The sequence below is a fragment of the Solanum verrucosum genome, unplaced genomic scaffold, assembly GCF_900185275.1.
Source record: "Solanum verrucosum unplaced genomic scaffold, falcon-dt-bn FXZP01000161.1, whole genome shotgun sequence".
Classification (NCBI taxonomy): domain Eukaryota; kingdom Viridiplantae; phylum Streptophyta; class Magnoliopsida; order Solanales; family Solanaceae; genus Solanum; species Solanum verrucosum.
The window spans coordinates 893181-913956 of NW_026020127.1; the positions used below are offsets into that span (position 1 = coordinate 893181).

General features: G+C 34.8%; 2 protein-coding genes across 2 annotated transcripts in view; both read left to right on the top strand.

Annotated features, from left to right (window-relative positions):
* Positions 1–4836: 4836 nt before the first annotated feature.
* LOC125825911 (probable LRR receptor-like serine/threonine-protein kinase At3g47570) lies at positions 4837–15436 on the top strand. The gene is made up of 9 exons (XM_049505202.1): positions 4837–5012; positions 7796–8102; positions 8521–8620; positions 11837–11985; positions 12080–12614; positions 12697–12912; positions 13006–14146; positions 14260–14996; positions 15093–15436. The coding sequence occupies exons 1-9, from the start codon at positions 4837–4839 to the stop codon at positions 15428–15430; spliced, it is 3699 nt and encodes a 1232-aa protein (XP_049361159.1). The 3' UTR covers positions 15431–15436.
* Positions 15437–18399: 2963 nt separating this feature from the next.
* LOC125825912 (LRR receptor-like serine/threonine-protein kinase RGI3) overlaps positions 18400–20776 on the top strand; it is a 7903-nt gene continuing 5526 nt past the window's right edge. Inside the window, exon 1 of the mRNA XM_049505203.1 lies at positions 18400–18578. Coding sequence (XP_049361160.1) covers positions 18400–18578 — 179 coding nt within the window. The remainder of the gene's footprint in view (positions 18579–20776) is intronic.

Sequence of the window (20776 nt, forward strand, 5' to 3'; positions counted from 1 at the left end):
CATTTTCATAGGAATCTCTCTTGGTGTTAACCAGATAGAGAGCCCAAGCTCTGATACCAATTGTTAGAACGGATATGTCCACTAATGGTCACTGGACCAGGTCCCTCGACAAAATAATAGTGTGGAAAATAAATAACTTAAATTAAATAAACACAAGGATTTTACGTGGAAACCCCCTTGCTCAAGGGAGGAGAAAATCACAACCCGTACTCACAGGATTTCAACCCAAACTCCGTATCACTCAAAATAGAGCAAAACTTCATATTACAAACTCTTATACCTTAGGAATTAAACTCTTAATCCCTTCCCCTGTAACATCCGGCAATTTGAAATAACTATAAAGAGTCTTAGAATTGGAAATAGTCATTTTTGGAAAGAATTAAAAATCTGGAAAATTTGGTTTAAGTATGGGAAAAAGTGAGTTTTTGGCCAACTTTGAACAGTCATAACTCCTAGCTCAGGATGATTTAGGTGTAGTTCCAGTTATGTTTGTGAAGCTCGTGGAATGATCTTTCCAACGCCACCGAGTTTGCTCGATTACGAGGTTCGTATGAGTGAATTATGCCCTTTGGAAGTTGGGCAGTTGGTAGGGAAGTCCGTCCGGAAATTGTAAGGGTATTTAGGTCTTTTCCCTAATCAATTGTTTTGGTTATATTAAGGGTTTAGACTGATTTTTTGATCAGTTTTTCCCTTTTTAAAAGAGTGAGAGTAAGGGTTTGTGAGTGAAGAGGAGAAGAAGAGGAGAAAGAGAAAATCAAGCAAGGTTTCGTCAAAGATCGTTGTGGATATCGTCGGGGGTGATCCCAACTAGGTATGTGAGTTCATAGTGTTGGGTTGGTTCTTTCCCCCACACGTCAAACTCGTTTTAATTCCGAGAAAAGATTGGTTATGTTGTTGAAGTTGTTGGTTGTGTTGTTGAAGTCCCTTGTTGTCTTGGTACATGTTTCAGGTTGTGATTTCGAGTTAAATCTAGTGTATGTTGAGGGGTTTTATGATTCCAAATGTTTGGGGCTGGAACCTTTGAAGTTTAGAAGGTTTAGAGTTGGGGAAAAGAATGAGAAAAGTCGAGTTTTCAGGAAAAAGGGGTGGCGCGTCGCGCCTTGCAGAGCGCCCCAAGAAGTGCTCTGAACTTCTCCCCTTGGGGCGCCGCACCTTGCAGAGCGCCTCAACAGCCCTTCTGAGCTTTGTGGTTTGGCGCTCCGCGCCTCTCAGAGCGCCAACCTTTCCCATTCCTTCCCCCCTTTTTCATACATGTTCCTTGATAATATATCTATGCTTTATAGTTGTTTTCCACACTCTAAGGTACGTCTAAACGTCAAGAACTTATCCATAAACATGTGATCATATACCTTGAATTCATAATCCAATTCGAGGAAAGTTTGGATCAAAGTCAAGTGAAGTTAGAGTCAATCTTAGAAGTTAAGAAACAAGTCTTTAAAGTTGTTCAAGAGTCTTTATTGAACGTTTTAACTTCATTTAGGGCACAAGTTTCAGGTCAAGTAAAAAGTATCGAGTTTCAAGTTAAGTCAAGAGTATAAGTTGAGTTCATTTCTCAAAAGTTATCAGGGAACTAAGTATTCCCAAAGAAGTTTTAAAGAAATGTTTTCACATTTAAACAAGATTGGAAACTGAGATTTCCAAAGAGCCTTCGGGCTAGTTTTCCAGAAAAAGAGTTATCGCTTTCTAAATGAAGTAAGAGAAGAAACTGAGATTTCCAAGATAGCCTTTGAGCTAAGTTTTGAGTAATAATCTCAAATCAGCAGGAAGAAAATGTTTTTAAAAAAAAACATAAGAGCCAGTACATTTTGGGAGTAGTATCGAGCACCGAGTTGGGGGAGCGTTCAAGGAACCCACAACCCTCATAGAACCATATTAGCCACCATGGGTAGAAAATGATCATACTTTTTAGATGAATCCTTTTCCAGATAGACTAGTGGTCCATTAGGCAGTTCATGTCCTATACCTTTGGCCGGGTACAGGATGCTCTGGCAGCGTGAGGTTGATCGTTGTATCATCACTATAGCTCTTATGTGATGGTTGTCGGTTAGAGAAACTCCCACATAAATTATTGAATTTTTGTATACATCAGTTCATTTGTATTTCTATATACATCTCAGGCTTATTGTATCTTTGTATACACACAGAGTTTATAGCAGGTTTTAAACAGTCTTTCTTTATATCGCACTTGTTTTAAATTGCCTTATATTGAAAGAAGTCAGTCAGGTTGAGTTGAGTTGAGCCAGGTAAGCTTTTTAGTTTCTTCCAGATTTCCTTCTAGCCTATGTTGCTTAGTTTTCCAGCTCGCATACTCGTACATTCAATGTACTGATGCTAGTTGGCCTGCATCTTATTATGACGCAGACACAGGTACCCAGGATCAGCATCCAGCACGTCGTTGATCCAGCTGAGCACTCCAGAGTCAGTGGTGAGCCTCTTTGCATTCCGGAGGACTCAATTATTTTGTTCTCTTAGTTTTGTTTTATTAGGATGTTGTGGGGTCTGTCTCAACATCCATCTCAGTGTTATAGAGGCTTCATAGACAGACAGATAGTCAGTCAGTTAGTATTGAGTCTTTCATCTATGTATATATGTAAATATTCTATTTTGAGACTCGAGTTGCCTTTCTGGGCCAGATTTTATCAGTTAAGTTGTTTTATGTCCTTGCATTGCATGGAGTTTTTCTGTTGAGTTAGGTTTCCGCTGAGTTAAGAAAGTCAGGCCAAGGGTTCGCTTGGGGCCAACAATGCTCTTCGAGTGCCGACCACGTCCAGGGTGCAGGCTCAGGGCATGACATCCCCCTTACTGTAGCAACTGTAGTACTTGCCCACTAAACCAACTCTAGTTGATCTAGATTTCAAGAACCCAACAAGGCTAACACCAACTACAGATCTCAAAGATAAGAGAAGAAACAAGCAACAACTCTGCTGCTCCCACACATCAACTAACTCTAGTTGACACTCCTAGATAACTCTACCCAAGAGAACATCAAATCAATGATGTAAGGAGGCTTGACTAAAACAAAGATGATTCGACTAACTAACTCTAGCTAATCCGACTCAAACTAAAGACTTAGACAAGTAGTCGATCTACTATCCTTTATAACTTAGGAGCAGATTTACAATATAAGAACACAAGACTCAAATCTCAAAATACAACAAAAGACGTTTCAACACTCAATCTGGTCCCTCGTTGAGTATGAGCAATATTCTCCCTTGAAGCTGGCTTTTTCTTTGTGAGCTTATGAATTTTCAGAATTCAAAAACTTTATTTGCCGGTCTTGAGTTGTGTCTTTGGAGAAGAGACTAATATAAAATGGACACAAACCCTTGGGGCAAAGCCATTGGTTGGGAGTTTGCTGCTCTAAAAAGATGTGCACCAACCACAACAGGTTTGACAACTTTTAGACAACTCTCTTTTGTCTTTTACATATACAGAGTCTTTCCTCGACCAGGTCCCTTATTAGAACCCGAAATTTGTTAAATCATCAAAATTTCATATCAGCTCCAAAATAACAACGATGAAACAAATAATTTAACCTGGGGAGTGCCTAAGAACTTACGAAGATGATTTTTGTTTCACATCTGGAAAACAGAAAACCATTGGGAGCAGAGGGGTGGACCATTTTATGGGACGAAACAATGGAACTCCAAATAGAACCACCCAACACCGTGATGAAGAAATTGGAAATGACGTTGATGATTTGGAAACTCAACGTGATGGAGAATGAAGAGCTAAGTGACTCAGAGGAAGATATATATAATATACATTGTAATTTGAACAACAATTTTTGTAACATTACTGAAGGCCATACTACTAGGTTTAATTTGACAAAGCAACAGATGACCAGCGTGCTTCCCGCTTCCATAGAAAATATCGTGGCAACGTAGACCTAAGTAGTCATATTGGATCCTTGGGAACCATCACAAGTACGGTCGGCCTATATATATTTGAATGAAAATGCCGTGTCGTCCAGTGGAGCCTAGAAGAAGGTGACTCACGCATACAGCTGACTCCTTTTCAATAGAAATGGGATAAGGTTCTCCCCCCCCCCCCCTCCTAGTAGTAGTTGGGACAACCAGCTTAAGTAGTTTCGGTGATAGGGGGTTAAAGGGGCATAGACCCACGCTAGGCGCTCTCGTCACCCCCAAGAAGAAGATCAAGGGAATCTCTACTATCAGGCTTCGAATCTGAGGTTGAGGTCTTGTTATGAATTTATTGCTAACATAATTAATATACAAGACACTTGAAAAAATAATCTAGAATATTCAAGATTGAAGGAAGATCTCTAGAATTATTGTGAGCGACAGATTGCCCATAAACACTATCCAACATCGTTTGTATCTAAAAATTGAATGCCAGAGAACAAAATAGAATTGGTTCATACATAGTAATCGTTAACTTGTACAATATTCTTAATTTCTTTTACTTTCACATTATTTGATGACATAAAGCATGTACAGGAAAGATGTTTGAAAAATAAAATGTGGTATATATAGAGAATATCCATTACAACTTTCACCTCTTAACATATATAATACTAGTAATAATTTGAGGACTTGGAAAATTGGAAAGTCTTTGGACTGATTAGACGGTAGCAAAGACTGTTGTATATTTGATCTTAACCAATTTTGTCAAGTTTTTGGGCCCACATAACCTAAAATGATAACAGCCAATTAATACGTCTCTTTGTTTTTGCTAATTTGATCATTGATTTTTCATCTTTTTTTTCCCAATCAAGAAAGTATATTGTATCTTTAAATTAATTGTTTGACTGTAGAGTACGGACTGGTGTCAATAAAATGTGATGTCTATAGTTACGGGATCATGTTGCTAGAAATGTTTACTAGGAGAAAGCCTAGTGATCAGTTTGAGGGAGATGTTAGCTTCAAGCAATGGGTGAGTTATTCACTCCCAGAGGCAGTAATGGACGTTGTGGATTCCAACTTGGTTACACCAACGGATAATCACTTACAGAAGGAGTTGGATATTGTGGCATGCATTAGATTGTTGTGGTGAATCTTCGACAAGGACAAACATGAAAGATGTTGTAGGAATGCTATAGAAGATGAAGATTCAACTTCTTGATCATGAAAGTGGCATTATATTTAATTATTTATGATTTCACAAAGGGCAATAGTTTAAATTATGGTTTAAATTATGTACGTCCTTTAATATTTTTCTTAATATATGTGCATTGTCTCACAATTCAGTTAGAATAGGAGGAGTTCTAATAATACTTGAATGGAATATTTTTTCTGAAAAGTTATGCTAATTTTTCATATTAAATGACGCCTCTCAGCGAACATTATAAAGAAAGTTGGGCCCACAAGCTTCAAATTAAGAGTATAAATCTTCTAGGGACATATGGGTCATTATGTTAATGTTGGCTGGATTTGTTTGTCTAACAAGGAAAAGGTACAAGTAGGGGTGTACATGACTGGGTTGGTTCGGGTATTTCAAATATCAAATCAAATCATTTGTGTAAAAATTTTAAATTTATAAGCCAAACCAAACTAATAAAATTCAAATTTTTTCGGGTTTTTCAAATACCAAACCAAACCATTTTGTCGAATTTTTAAATTTATAAATCAAACCAAAGTAATAAATCTTGGATTTTTTCAATTTTTTGGATTTTTTCGGTAAAGTTTGCATACAAACATATAATTAACTTGTGCTCCAAATATTTCTTTAGTCCAACCAAAATACAATTAACTAAGGTGTTTCTTAAGAAAATAACACAAATTATGATATGAATACTGATCACACTAAAATATTCAATAAAAATAATAATGAAATCATCATATAAAATAAATATTGCAAAGTCATAATGAAAATGATCATAATTTAAAAGTACTAAATCATGCTAAAATAAATTTAATAAGTATTAGTTACATTACTAAATATTTAAGGAAAATTAAAATTAGATTATGTATTTTAATTGTCTAAACCAATGTAAAACTAAAGAACAAATATTCAATATTACTGTCATTCTTAGTGTTGAATTGATTTTCTTTTTGCATTAGGATTGATTTGATTTTGATTTAAGTTTTATTATAATTATTAATATCTATGAACTATAATCTTTATTGGACCATTCCGAATTCTAAGTTTTAAACTTAAAATAATATATTAAAAGATAAAAACTATGAAATAGTATAAGAAATATTTTAAAATTATATAAAAGTAAACATTTTTGTGTATAAAATAAAATTTTAAAATTACATATATAATGTCGGGCTGGTTTGGTCTCGGGTTGATTTTTTATAGTTAAAACCAAACCAACCCAAATATAGTCGGGTTTTTTTTTTTCAATACCAAACCACTAGTCGAGTTTCTTTTTCGGTTTGACTCGGTTTGCGATTTGGTTCGGTTTTCGATTCGATTTTGTATACCCCTAGGTACAAGTATAAAGAAGCAAAATACAAATAGTTTGAAGAATAAAACATGAAAAAAATACTGAAAATACCCTTGTCATACAACCAGGCATGTTGACGAAGACATGCGTACTTGTAGACTCTTCTAATATGTAGTAATAACATAAAAGTGTAGCAAATTACAAAGTTAATAACTATAGAATTAACTATATATATGAGTGCGGGAATTATAATTTTCTACAACTATACCAAAATAATAGAAGTAGTTCACAAATTTATATCAATTGTTGGAATTTATAAAGAACTTCAATACATTGAATTGATAAGAGAATATGAAAGGAATTCCGAAGCATTTACCAATCACTTACTCATCCACCAATTAATGACTGTCCATTTACCTCATTCATTGTAATTTAATTTTATCATTAATTAATTGGAAGATAAGTGTAATCTTTAATACAATAATATCATAAGTAATATTTAAGTGAAGGGTAAAATTATCGTTTATTATTTGATGGGCAAATTGGTCCTTCAATTTTGTATTCCCTGTGTCCTTAATTACTTGTCCACTTTTCCTTTTATAGTTGTCCCTAATTACTTATCTATTTTGACAAATCAAGAAAGGACAAAATAATTTTGCCTATTATACCCTCAATTAATTACTTTGAAAAAGGTATAATTTCTTGAAAATCTTAAATTTTCAATTCATCCACTTGATAATTAATAGGGGTAAAATGGTAAACCCACCATGTCAATAATTACTTTCTTAATAGGTGTGTCAATTTAAAAATGGTCAAGTAATTAGGGATAGAGGGAGTACTTTGGAGCATCTCACTTTTAATAAACTAGTGTCTGGACATGTGTTGATCCCGACTCCCAACCCGAGACCCAATATTCGTACTGGGTGTTGACACCCAATTTCGGACCTCCACAATATATATTAATCATCGAGCTTCTTAAATTTCGAACGACTTGAAATAATTAGTTTTATAACATTCAAAATATTTTTCAAGTTATTCTAAAGTAATCTTAGTCGATTTTCATTACTTATAAATAGTAAATTTATTTCATATAGTTTTATAGATATAATCGGTATCTTTCATAAAAAATTTTGAAAATCATCTCAAAAAGATTTTATTTTTAATATTCTATTAAAATTAGTTTAGTTTATTAATTGGTTTATAGTTGAATTAATTATTTTATTTCGTTAAGATTGAGAAGCTCCCAAATTAGTTATGTTAATTCATCTTATTTGGATTTTAGCCGAATTTGCAAATGAATTTCAAGTTGGTTAAGTTTGTAATCTCAATTGACCAATTTTAATTCAATTTGACCAATTAGTAATTCACTTAACTATATCTATAGACCAAGTTGGGCCCTTTTTTTCTGAAATTCGGACAGCCCACCATTTCTACATTTAGGAAGCTTAGCCCAATACATTCAGCATACCCATCAGCACATTACAACAACAACCCGACCCACTTTCTCAATTTTCGAAAGAGACCCAGAAATGACGTGAAAATAGAGGAACAACGTCAACAAAGCGGAGCAAGTTCACGGCGTGAACAGAAGCCTGAAACGACAATCCAGCAGCAGCGAGTTGACGGAGATACACGTCGAACTCACGCTTTGGACGCGCCTAGAGATTTGGTTGTCGTCTTCCTCCAACGTCCATCTCAGTCGCAGCAGAAAAGCACCTGCGACTTCGTCTTCACAGCTCTCACTTTTGTCCTTGCCTCGTGAGATTACTCCACGTTGGCACTCAAGGATGAGAGATCGATCTGAGGCGTCCGTCTACCTTTCCCCTTTCGGAATAGGACGATTTTTTTCAGAGAAAAGTTGTATCCCCGAATTGGTGAAAGGTATTTGGAGTTTCAAATTTTGAATTGGGCCCGAGAATCCGATTTTTGATCTCTTTCCCTCCAAGTCTCGAAACCCTAATGATTCCCTTCTATATATATTTGTTCTTATTCACTGTTGGAGGGGGAGGATTCTGTTTTGAGACTAGGATATAGAAATTCATAGTTCATAAAAAGAAAGGGATTTTGGAAGTTAGCAAATAGAGAGTTGATAGCTGAACAGAAGCATTCTCAAATAGCTTCAAAAAGATCGAAGTTCTCTTCGGATTTGGTTTCTTCTTTCTCAGATCGTCGGGGCTCGCCAGAGTGTTCGAAATCTCATCCCGGTGGTGAAGTTCTTCCTCGCTGCTCTGCTCGTTTGTTGTCCAGTTTGCTGCACTCAGAAAGGTAAACTCTATTCTTGTTCGTGTCATTTATTTCTTAAGGTATAAATTGCTCATCGCTTGAAGGTTGTAAGCTAGATAAATGCTGAAATTCGAAAATAATCTTGACTTGCTCTAAAATTCAAAAACAGTTCAGGTGCTAAGTCTATACGTGATATTATTCATGTTTATTTAGCATAGTAATCGGCTAGGCTTTGACTTGTTGGTTTCATGTCTGCCCCTTTCAACCATGTTTTCTCCTTGTTCTTTTATAGCTCGTTTAGTGATCATTGTTAAGACTCGTTTTCTGCCCATTTTGGCTACTTTTGTCATGCACTCTGTTCATTTGTTTGGAGATTTACATCTGATTCTTAGAGTATAGATTTTGGTTTCGTATAGCTCATCATGGTGCTCTCCTGATCTGTTTCTAAGTGCCGGAGCACAACTGTTCTTATTTCAGTCCCTTACTTGAACCTGTAAAAATATGGAAGTTCGTCTCTTGTACTCGTCTTGCTCTATTAATGTATTTCGGGAATGATTTGTGTAGGAACAAAGCTTTTAACTCCATTCTAGCATCACACAATCTTTTCTTCCTTTATTTTCTTTACTATTCTTAAGCATGGTAGATTATAACATACATCTTCCTTTATTGTTTGGAGCTTACTGTCGGTTAGGAATGAAAAATTGTTTATGAGCATTCCTTTAATGATGAGCTGAATATTGGACTATCACAGACTGCTTTTTCCTAGGATTTTAGTGCTTCTCAGCCTTCCTCATTCCATTTTTGAGCTGATAATATTGATTAATGTTGTGGCCCGTTTGCTCTCTGTTACTCACATATATTTGCTCTTGAATGTTCATCATTGCCTTACAGTTTTGCATGATTAATTGCACAAAATATGTGGTCACTAATTGATTGTAGTCTAGTCATTGTACTTTAGGGGAACTTTAAATAGGATATTATTACATCTATCACTGGGGCATTAGCATTGTTTAATTTTGACCATAGTTTTTAGTGTCTTAGAACGTTGAAGTGCCATTTGTATTGGTTTTAAAGTAATCATGTGATATGCCTTATTGTCTATTTATAGTGTTTAATTTAAAGTGCATTAGTATATGAGTTTATTATTTACAACTCCTTACACTAAATCGATGTTCCTTCACTTACCTTTTTGTGTTTTGCGTTGCATGTGAAATCTATCCGAGTTCACTACGAACTCCTATCCCTTTTCCCTTCGCATTTCGAGAGGGCTATAAAGGCCCAAAATCCTTTTATCGAGTCGGACAACCTTGATAAATCGAAGAACAAGTCTTCGGAGTTGACGTACAGGTCCCGGAAAGCAGAAAAATGGGTTGTATACATCCGATATACACGGATATACAACAGATATATACAAAAACGGGTTTAGGATTATACCCCAAATTTTCAGCGAATTTGGCCCAAAAAGAGGCCCAAATTCAATTTCTCCCTACTCTCTAATTATTTAATTATGATTATTTATTGTTTATTGCGTGTTGACTCTAACTTTTAAATTGTTAACTAACCTAATTAAATTCCCCAAACGATAAGTTAATTTCTTTACATTGGCTTACCTTTAATACATTCTTATATTTGTTTTTGTTTTATCTTACTAATCAAATATATTAGCCATGTTTCATTTTAATTAAATCTTTTGTTTTTAAAAGGACACGTTTTGAATGCCTCTTCCTTTAATCATTTTGCTTATTTAAATGGTTTTAAGTTAACACTTTTCTCAAATGAACTAAAATAAAATAAAATTGTGTGTGTTCTCTTTTTATCAATTGATTTTAAATGGTCTCATGCTTTAATTGGTTCAAATTATTATCTTAAAAAACGAATTAAATAAATTTTAATTAATCTAGTTTTATTGAAATTCTAATTACTCGTATCACAAGTCCAATGTGTCATTTTGAATTCTTTTTCTCTAAAAAAAGAAAAATGTGTCGTTTATCTAATTATTTTCTCAAAATTAATTAAATATTGTAATTTATTTAAATATTCTTATGTTAAATTTCTCAAAATTAGTCAAAGTCATTTTAGTCAATCGCCGGTCAACCGCAAGTTAGCGGGCATTCCGAGGGCCTAACACCTTCTCGGAATATATATTGAACTTCGAACCCATTTTCAATTGGTTTTATCTGTTTAAATCTTTTGAAAACCGTAAGTATTTTTTCTTGATTTTTACTAAAAATTAAGTGGCGACTCTGTCCTCTTGGAAACTCGATTTCTCTTAAACCATAAGTTTAATCGATTTTTTGAAAACTCAGTCATTTTTTCCTTTACATATATTTTTAAGTAAAACACTGGGACCCGACCCCAACATCCAAACCGAGATAAGACCCCGACAATTGATCCGGAGTCCGACCCCTAGACCTGACCCCAACTCCCTCGAGACCTGACATTCAAACTAGAATTCGACCCCAAGTCGGGACCTAACCTCGATTCCCGACCCAAGACTTGACATTCAAAAATTGGGACCCGACCTCGACCTCATACCGAGACACACGATCTAAACAGTTGGAAAACATTTAAGCTAAACAAACTTGAAAAAATTGGAAACTTCGTACCAAACACACCCATGTGGTAGAATATTAACACTTTTTTTTCTACCTCCTTTTTCATTTTTATCATCCTCAACAAATTAAGTGAAAACAACAAGAAGAAGACAATGGAAAGTTTTGTGATAAGATTTATCCGTCGAACAAGACTAGTGAATAATTTAACATGATATAGCACCAATTATTATTGACGACATGAGTCATATTTATGCCCCACATAACTTGGAAAATTTATCTACTTATTTAAAATGAGTGGTTTCAAACTCACAACAGCCAATAAAAGACACATTTTTTTTTGTTTCATTGAAACAATAATTTAGTTGCTGATATGTTTTTCCGTTTCCTTAAAAAAAGATTCGAAAGAAAAGTCTCCTAAATATAATAATCATACCATTTTCCTGCAAATATGGAGAAGACCTTGAGATCTTTTCTCTTAACATTACTCTTGTTCCTTCACTATGTTCAGCCATGATGCGTACCAACGTGTCTACGGATCAATTAACTCTTCTCTCTTTGAAATCCCAACTTAGTTCCGACCCTTTTCATTACTTGGATGAAAGTTGGTCTCCAGATATTTATGTTTGTCATTGGATAGGAGTAACTTGTGACTATCCTTACCAGTGAGTGAAGTCCTTGAATCTTTCCAACATGACTCTAACAGGCACGATTCCCCATGATTTTGGAAACCTCACATTTCTTGTTTCTCTTGACTTGAGTGGCAACAATTTGCATGGAAATTTGACTGAGGAAATGGCATGCTTGCGTCAGCTTAAGTTTCTTAATTTAAGTTTCAACAACTTTAGAGGGGAGGTTCCTTCTTGGTTTGGGCTTTTACACAAACTTTACGTTTTAAAGCTTAGGAATAACAGTTTCACTCCCCACTTCATATTTTAATATTTCAAAGCTTGAAAATTTGGATTTGACTTTCAATTCCTTAGTGGGTCAAATCCCAAAGGAGATTGCAAACCTGAGATATTTAAGCTTGTATGGAAACAATCTCATAGGGACTATTCCTCCAGCACTATCAAATGCCTCAAGGTTGGAGATTCTAAATTTATCAGTCAATTTACTTCAAGGAAACATCCCGGAAGAGATTGGCAATCTTCACAACCTGAATTTGTTGTCCATGGAACATAATCAGCTTACAGGTTCTATACCATTCACAATTTTCAATATTTCTCGAATCAAAGTTGTTTCATTTGCAATCAATAGCTTATCAGGAAATCTTCCGAATGGTTTATGCAATGGTCTCCCAATACTCAAACAGCTTCATCTATCCGGAAACAAGCTTGATGGTCATATGCCTACAAGCTTGTCAAATTGTTCACAACTTCAAATATTGTCTCTATCCGAAAATGATTTTGATGGACCAATTCACAGTGAAATTGGAAGATTGAGTAACTTGCAGTTCTTGTATCTCGGATCCAACCATTTCACAGGTATGTTTTATTTTATGAATGCAGCTAGTATTATTGTATCTAATTATTACCTCAGATCTGTTTTATTATACATTAAATGCAGGGACAATTCCACAAGAAATCGGAAATCTTGTTAATTTAGTGGAGTTATACATTGAGGTAAACCAGATTACCGGCTCTATCCCGATCTCCATATTCAATATCTCATTGCTGCAGTCATTGATGCTGTGGGGCAACAATCTTAGTGGATTCTTACCAAGGGAGATTGGCAACTTAACCAAGATGCAATTCTTATATCTTAACAAAAATATGTTAACTGGTACGTATTCAAAGTGATAGCAAAGTTCTCTGCAACTCTTCTTTTATCTTCTTATACATTGTTTCTTCTTTCTTTGTTCTCCAACATTGCCAGGTGAAATACCCAAAGAGATAAGAAATCTGGTTGAGTTGGAGGTATTTGATGTTGGGTTTAATAGTTTTAGTGGTTCACTTCCAATGGAGATCTTCAACATATCGCGACTGACAATAATTGATCTTTCAGCCAATAATCTATCAGGAACCCTCCCACTAAACATAGGTTCTACCTTACCAAACATTGAAGAGCTATATATGAGTGACTTAACCAATCTTGTTGGGACTATTCCTCATTCTATCTCCAATTGTTCAAAGCTTACTGATCTAGATCTTTCACAAAACAAACTCACAGGCTTAATACCCAATTCTCTTGGATATTTGACTCATCTACACTTCCTAAACTTGGGGATAAACAATTTAAGCAGTGATTCAATTTTAAGCTTCCTGACTTCCTTAACCAATTGCAGAAATTTAAGATTTCTTTCTCTAGCTTTCAACCCTCTAAATGGCATGCTTCCGGTCTCCGTAGGGAACTTCTCCATATCTCTTATACAGTTTTATGCCATTGCTTGCAAGATTAACAGCCAGATTCCAAATGAAGTTGGAAACTTAACCAATTTAATAGACCTTGATCTTTCTAATAATAACTTGATTGGATCAATTCCAACATCAATTCAGAACTTGAGAAACCTGCAACGCTTGTACTTGAACATCAACAAACTTACAGGATTTATTGGAGATAATCTTTGTAAATTGCAACATGTGGGTGTTATTTCCTTGGGTCAAAATCAACTTTCAGCAGCATTTCCTAATTGTTTAGGGAACGTTACTTCCCTTAGAGAGATATATATGGATTCCAATAAATTGAGTTCCAATATACCAACAAGCTTAGGAAATCTTAAAGATCTAATGGTTCTTGACTTATCATCAAACAATATGGTTGGCTCTTTACCTCCAGAAATTGGAAATCTAAAGGCTGCGAACCAGATAGACCTATCGATGAATCAATTCTCAAATGGAATTCCTAGAGAAATTGGAGGATTACAAAATCTGGTGCACCTTTCTTTGAGACACAACAAGTTACAAGGATCTATACCCGACTCAATGAGCAACATGGTAGGTTTGGAATTTCTAGACATTTCTCATAATAATATATCGGGAACTATTCCCATGTCTTTGCAGAAACTTCAATACCTCAAGTATTTTAATGTTTCTGACAATAAGTTGCATGGTGAAATACCCTCGGGGGTCCTTTCAAGAACCTCTCGAGTCAATTTTTTATCAACAACGAAGCATTGTGTGGTTTGTCAAGGTTTAATGTCCCGCCATGCCCCACTTCATCAACGCATAGATCGAATAGGAAAAAATTGCTAGTTCTATTTCTTTTGCTAGGAATAGCACTTGTATTTGTTCCTATCGCCTTTGTGTTCCTATGGATAAGGTATAGAAGAGGTAAAAGAGCTCCTCAACGAGCTGATTCATTGTCTATCGCAACAACAGAAAGAATTTCATACTATGAACTGCTCCAAGCAACTGATTCTCTTAGCGAGAGTAATCTGATTGGTTCTGGAAGTTTTGGCTCTGTCTACAAAGGCATTCTCAGAAGTGGAACTCATATTGCAGTTAAAGTGTTCAATCTACAACTGGAAGCGGCATTCAAGAGTTTTGATATAGAATGTGAAGTTTTGCGCAGCCTTCGCCATAGGAATCTTGTGAAAGTCATCACTAGTTGTTCCAACCTTGATTTGAAGGCTTTAGTGCTCGAGTATATGCCTAATGGAAGTCTTGACAAATATTTGTATTCACACAACTACTTCCTAGACATCAGGCAGAGACTAAGCATTATGATAGATGTGGCATGTGCATTGGAATATCTCCATCATGGGTGCTCGTTACCTGTGATTCATTGTGATCTGAAGCCTAGTAACGTCTTGCTGGATGAGGATATGGTTGCCCACCTAAGCGACTTTGGTATTTCAAAACTGCTTGGTGAAGATGAGAGTGATTTATACACTAAAACCTTAGCAACATTGGGTTATATTGCACCAGGTACGTCTCTTTGTTTTGCTGATTTTTCCTTTCTTTTTCTTTTTCTTTTTCACCAAGAAATTATGTTAAATCTTCAAACTAATTGTTTGTTTATAGAGTATGGACTGGATGGATTGGTGTCTATAAAATGTGATGTCTATAGTTACGGGATCATGTTGTTGGAGACGTTTACTAGGAGAAAGCCTAATGAGTTTGAGGGAGATCTTAGCTTGAAGCAATGGGTGAGTTATTCATTCCTAGAGGCAGTAATGGATGTTGTAGATGCCAACTTGGTAACATCAATGGATAATCGCTTACAGAAGGAGCTAGATGTTGTGTCTTCAATCATGAAAGTGGCATTAGATTGTTGTGCTGAATCTCCGGCAAGAAGGACAAACATGAAAGATGTTGTAGGGATGCTACAAAAGATCAACATTCAACTTCTTGCATGCTGATCAACGTTCTCGGAATCACTTATTTGTTGCAAATGTTTACTAAATTGTTGGATTCATGTAAGGATTGGTTTTTTTTTTTGTTTTTATTTTAGCACACTTGATTTGTGCATGATTCTGTTTTGGAATACTGGTTGGTTTCAATAAATCTCACAATTTCCCTTCCACACTTGCTCAAGTCTTCAAGGGCTGTTATTAATAATTGCATTGACGACATGAGTCATATTCATGCCACACTTAACTTGGAAAATTTATCTACTTATCTAAAATGAGTGGTTTCAACACTTGGATATCAAACTGACAACTAGCACGGAAAGTCCTCGTTTTGGTCCAGTAGAATGAATGTTAAAAGCAAATTCCTCAAAATCGTTTGATTCAGGTACCTGACAAAATGAATATTGAGATGACATAGATGATCCACCTCTTTGTTCACTTGTGAGTGTCAACTCAGAAAGGTCAGATACAAGGGAAATATATGTATCCATATTAGGCACTATCCTTCCCTCCCACCTCATTAATATCAATAGGGAAGAATCCGAGGGTAGCCTGACTATCAACAAATAAATCTTAGATGTGTATCTTCTTTTATGATGTCTCAAAGTAGAGTAAGCACCTATTTAATATAATTGAGAAAGGCAAATAACAAACTATGTTTTCCAAAACTCTGTTAACTTAAATCGACCTATACGGCTCTTATCTTTCTGGAACAAGATAGAGAGATCAAAACCAGGAGTAGAGAAATGATATCGAAAGCATTCAAACAAGTAGGCTTTATTATCATACAATTGAAGTGTTTGATATTGAAGGGTAAAGAAGTGCTGCATAGTGAAGTATCTTTTGATGCTTCAAATTTCCAATGTTTTTTGTAGCATAATGTGGTCTTTATTTGCCTTAAAACCATTGTAATCGCTAACACATTATTTCACCCATAATTTACTCATGTAACTTTTAAGGCACAATTTCCTCTATTCATTTACCCACATTCTTCCTATATATTGCAAGAAAGATTCTTCACCTGTAATATAGTGGAGGTCCTACATTATATTTAGGACAAAAATAGAGATGACAACGATGAGAAGTAGTATAATGTGTTTGTACGTTGAGGTTGAGGTTAGAGTACTGAAGGAGAGAGTTGAGACAAAGAAGAATATTCTAACTCTTCAACTAATTCACTATACAAAAGAGATTAATTTTATATTGAAGGAAGGTGTACGTTCTTTTGTGGAATTTTGGACTCTTCAACTAATCCAGAGTTTGAGTTATACGACGTTGTTATGTTATTGTATCATGGAGGGAGCAAGTCAAGAGTTATACTGCTGGATCGGTGTAGATTATGTCGCAGTGGGCTTAAATCTCTATAAAGAGAGCGAGATACTATTCATTTTATTTTCAACTATAATTTACTATAATTTGTGGTACATACACCATCAATTCTTATTGACTTAATGTTTCCAGGTGTTATTTTGTGAGACAATTGATGGACTATTGCATTCTCATTTTCAATTGTGTGAGACACACACCAAGAGAATGTCAAGAAGTTGAATTCTTGACTTACCCACACAAGCAAAATACACATTTATGTTTAGAGCAGTTGAAGGATATTCACTGGTTCGACTGAAATTTAAGGGTTCGTTTAGCCATGTGAGATGAAATAATCATATGATATGAAGTCATATGAGATGCAGTTGAAGTTTTTGTTTCGACATGCAATTTGGATCTTTTAAGTTGTATTTTTGCTCATAAATGCAATAGCTTTATAAGCTGTAATTTAAAAACTATCAAAATTGTCTCAATTCTTTATACCATCTTACCAAATAAGCAAAAGTTCAGAACAAAAGTATAATAGATTATCACAAAGTTATTCTAAAAAAAATACAATATGTATTGATCGAATTTTAGTTCTTAAAAAAAAAAAACTGAGCAAGAGCTATAAACTTGTAGTTTACTATATTTATTGAGCCACTTGATGGTCAATATTATTAATAATCATATCATCATGTTTATATTTCGTGAATATTTTATTGCTCCTTTGGTATTCTCACAAAAAAATGTGGATATAAAATGGTGCATTTTCTTTTTACAAAATATAAACTTGTGGGTCGATTTTTGTATTTAAAAAATATGAAATCATGATATGAAATTCTCAAATCAAGCTTTTTGGAGAATTTGGGATTTCATCCAATGGTTTGAAATCATAAGATGAAATCACACGCAACTCTCTGTCACTGATATGTGCTGAATTATGGACATCAAAAGATTAGTCAAGGTTCACTGTTATATTCTAATTGACAATTTTACTTGTTTTTCCCATGAATTTGTGTAAAACATGTTTACACCACCATCATGGTTTGCAAGACTTATTGATTTGGTTTGTTACAATTGGTCAAGTCCTTGGGCCCACATAAATGAAGAAAGGTTTTTATTGTTTTTGGTTTCCCAACCAGTGTCCGGTACCGAGATTGGAGCCGCTCCAGATTCGTCCCGGGAAGTCCCACATTGGGGGGGGTGGGGGGTTGGCAAGCACTCCGTAACAAAGGCAACTTCGTACTAGGGAGACTCTAACCCAAAACCTCTGGTTAAGAATGGAGTACCAACCACTTCACCACAACCCTTGGTGAAGAAAAGTTAATCCTAAAAATCATTTAAAAGAAGTCTCCAAAAAAAATTATCACTATATAAGTCTCAAAATAAGTTACTAATAGCCATACCATTTTCCTACTAATTTATGCAATTATGGAGAAAACAATCATCTATATTCTCTTGTTGCTTCACTATGTTATGATCAGTTCAGCCGTGACCCAAACCAATATTACCACTGATCAATTATCTCTTCTTTCTTTAAAATCTCAAATCATTTCGGACCCTTTCACAACTTGGATGAAAGTTGGTCTCCCACTACTTCGATTTGCCATTGGGTAGGAGTCACTTGTGGCTCTCGTCACTAGCGAGTGAAGTCCTTGAATCTTTCCAACATGGTTCTTATAGGGAAGATTCCCCGTGATGTTGGAAACCTCACATTTCTTATTTCTCTTGACTTGAGTGGCAACAATTTGCATGGAAATTTGCCTCAAGAAATGGCACGCTTGCGTCGGCTAAAGTTTCTTGATTTAAGCTTCAACAACTTTAGAGGGGAAATTCCATCTTGGCTTGGGTATTTATACCAACTTCAACTTCAAGTTCTAGTTGGTTGCAATAAATGATATTTTTGTAAATTGTTAAGAGGAATAAACTATATGAATAGAAATAGGCAAGTAATATATTAAATGTTTTACATGGGAAACACTAAGACATCAAACAAAAAGGGCAATGACAAAAATGCATTCATGCAAGATATGAAGAAGGGTCTCACCCAAGGTTGTAAATTGTAATGCAGACAAAACTACTCGACCGACACAAAATCGTACATTGTTGAACAGTTGAGACTTTGTAGAAAACACAAAACAATTTGTAGAAATTCATTGAGGCAAAACGTCGAACATGTTGCGGGCAACAAATCATGCAGTAAGCCACACATTCATATACTAATTGCTTTATCAGTGTCTTGAAAATAATGGATAGAATTCATACCTGAGACCTGAGTAAGTGCTTGAAACAATAAAGGGAAAATCATTGCTAAAATTCAACAAATAACCACTTTTCAGCTCTTGCAGTTGAAAAATAATGATTCATGTGCCGGGAATTCAAAGCTTGATTTGGGAATTCTATATCATGATTTCACATTTTTCAAATACAAATATTGATCCACAAATTTATATTTTATTAAAAGAAAATACTATTTTATATCAAGCAACCATTTATTTCTTATGTAGACAAAATTTATAATTGATATTATTACGTTTACCAATATGTAAACAATTTATATCGGATATTACTATTATTCTCACCAATCAAATTTGTAGTTTATACTAATTTCTGGATAAATACATTATACCTATATCCACTCAGCAAGACAAGTGAATAATTTAACATGATATATTGTAGATTGAAGCTGATAGAACCAAATATATATTGCCAACTCTTATGGAGACTAGAGTTGAGACAAGTTCACAATTTGATCATCAAACAACTGATATTGAATCCTTGAAAGCATCGATTGTTATTAGAATGGCACATAAAGCACATGTGTATTGGTGTGGTCATGGGAGATGACAAGTATCTATGTGGAAAGTGGAATTAGTGGATTGCTCAAAAGCTGGCTCGAATACCATTGTAATAACACATATATATACTCTTTAACTTAGCTTTAACTGATATCTATACCTTCAAATATTGAGTGTGCACAAGTAAACACTTAAACTTGTATAAAGTTGAACAAGTACATACACACATCTTACGTGGTGTTCTATGTAACAATTTACATCGTATAAGGCATCCTACGTGTATTATGCCACATCGGACACATGTGTCTACTTGTTCAATGTTATACACGTTTAAGTTTATACTTGTGCACACCCAAAGTTAAAGGGCGTAGATGTTCAACTAAAGCCAAGTTAAAAAACACATTTATGTATTATGCCTAAAAAAAAGTGTGATTACGTGTTCGAATAAAAGTATTGAAATTTATAATAAAGATTTATGTATTTGGTAAGATGTTGTATTGGTAAGTTGTTCTTTTATTAAAATAACTAAACTAAAATAACCTTAATTTGTCTTTTTTTAGAAAGTGTAAATTTAAATGTAACCTTGTAAAAAAAAAAGAGGAACACTATATATCTTAGTGAAGAGGAAGTTACGAGACTTATATTGGAAAAAGTATTTTGAGAATTTAAAAAAAAATGAAGGACAAAATAGTAAGAGACCGGGTCAAATAAAGAGTGTTTATGTTCGGAATAATCAACTTATGACTTTTGATTGGTCTTAGTGGTTTATAAGTACTTTGAATGTTTACTAATTAATACGTACATAAGCTAAAAATATAGTTTATAAGTTAGTTTAACGAGCCTATAAGCTTAGTCAAATACCTTCCAAATATCTCACTTAATTTTGTACTTTTTATCTCTCAAGTGAGAAGCGATAATGATCAAGAACTCACAAGTGTATTTTTTTTCCGTAAGATTCATACATAAATTATCAGGTGTTTGTGTTTTCTATCTGAACTATCATTAACTCTTCTTTCTTTAAAGGGAAAAGACCCAACTATGCCATTGAACTTTGAGAAAAAAATGTCACGCCCCGAGACTACACCCTAGACGTGGCCGGCACTCGAAGACCATTGCTGGTCCCCAAGCGAACCCTCATCCTGGCTGACTCCAAGCGGAATACTAACTTAAGCATACAAGAGCTTAAAACTGAAAAAAAAGTTTATAAACTCAACTTTACAAATCTTTAACTCAAAAGAAAACTCTGATA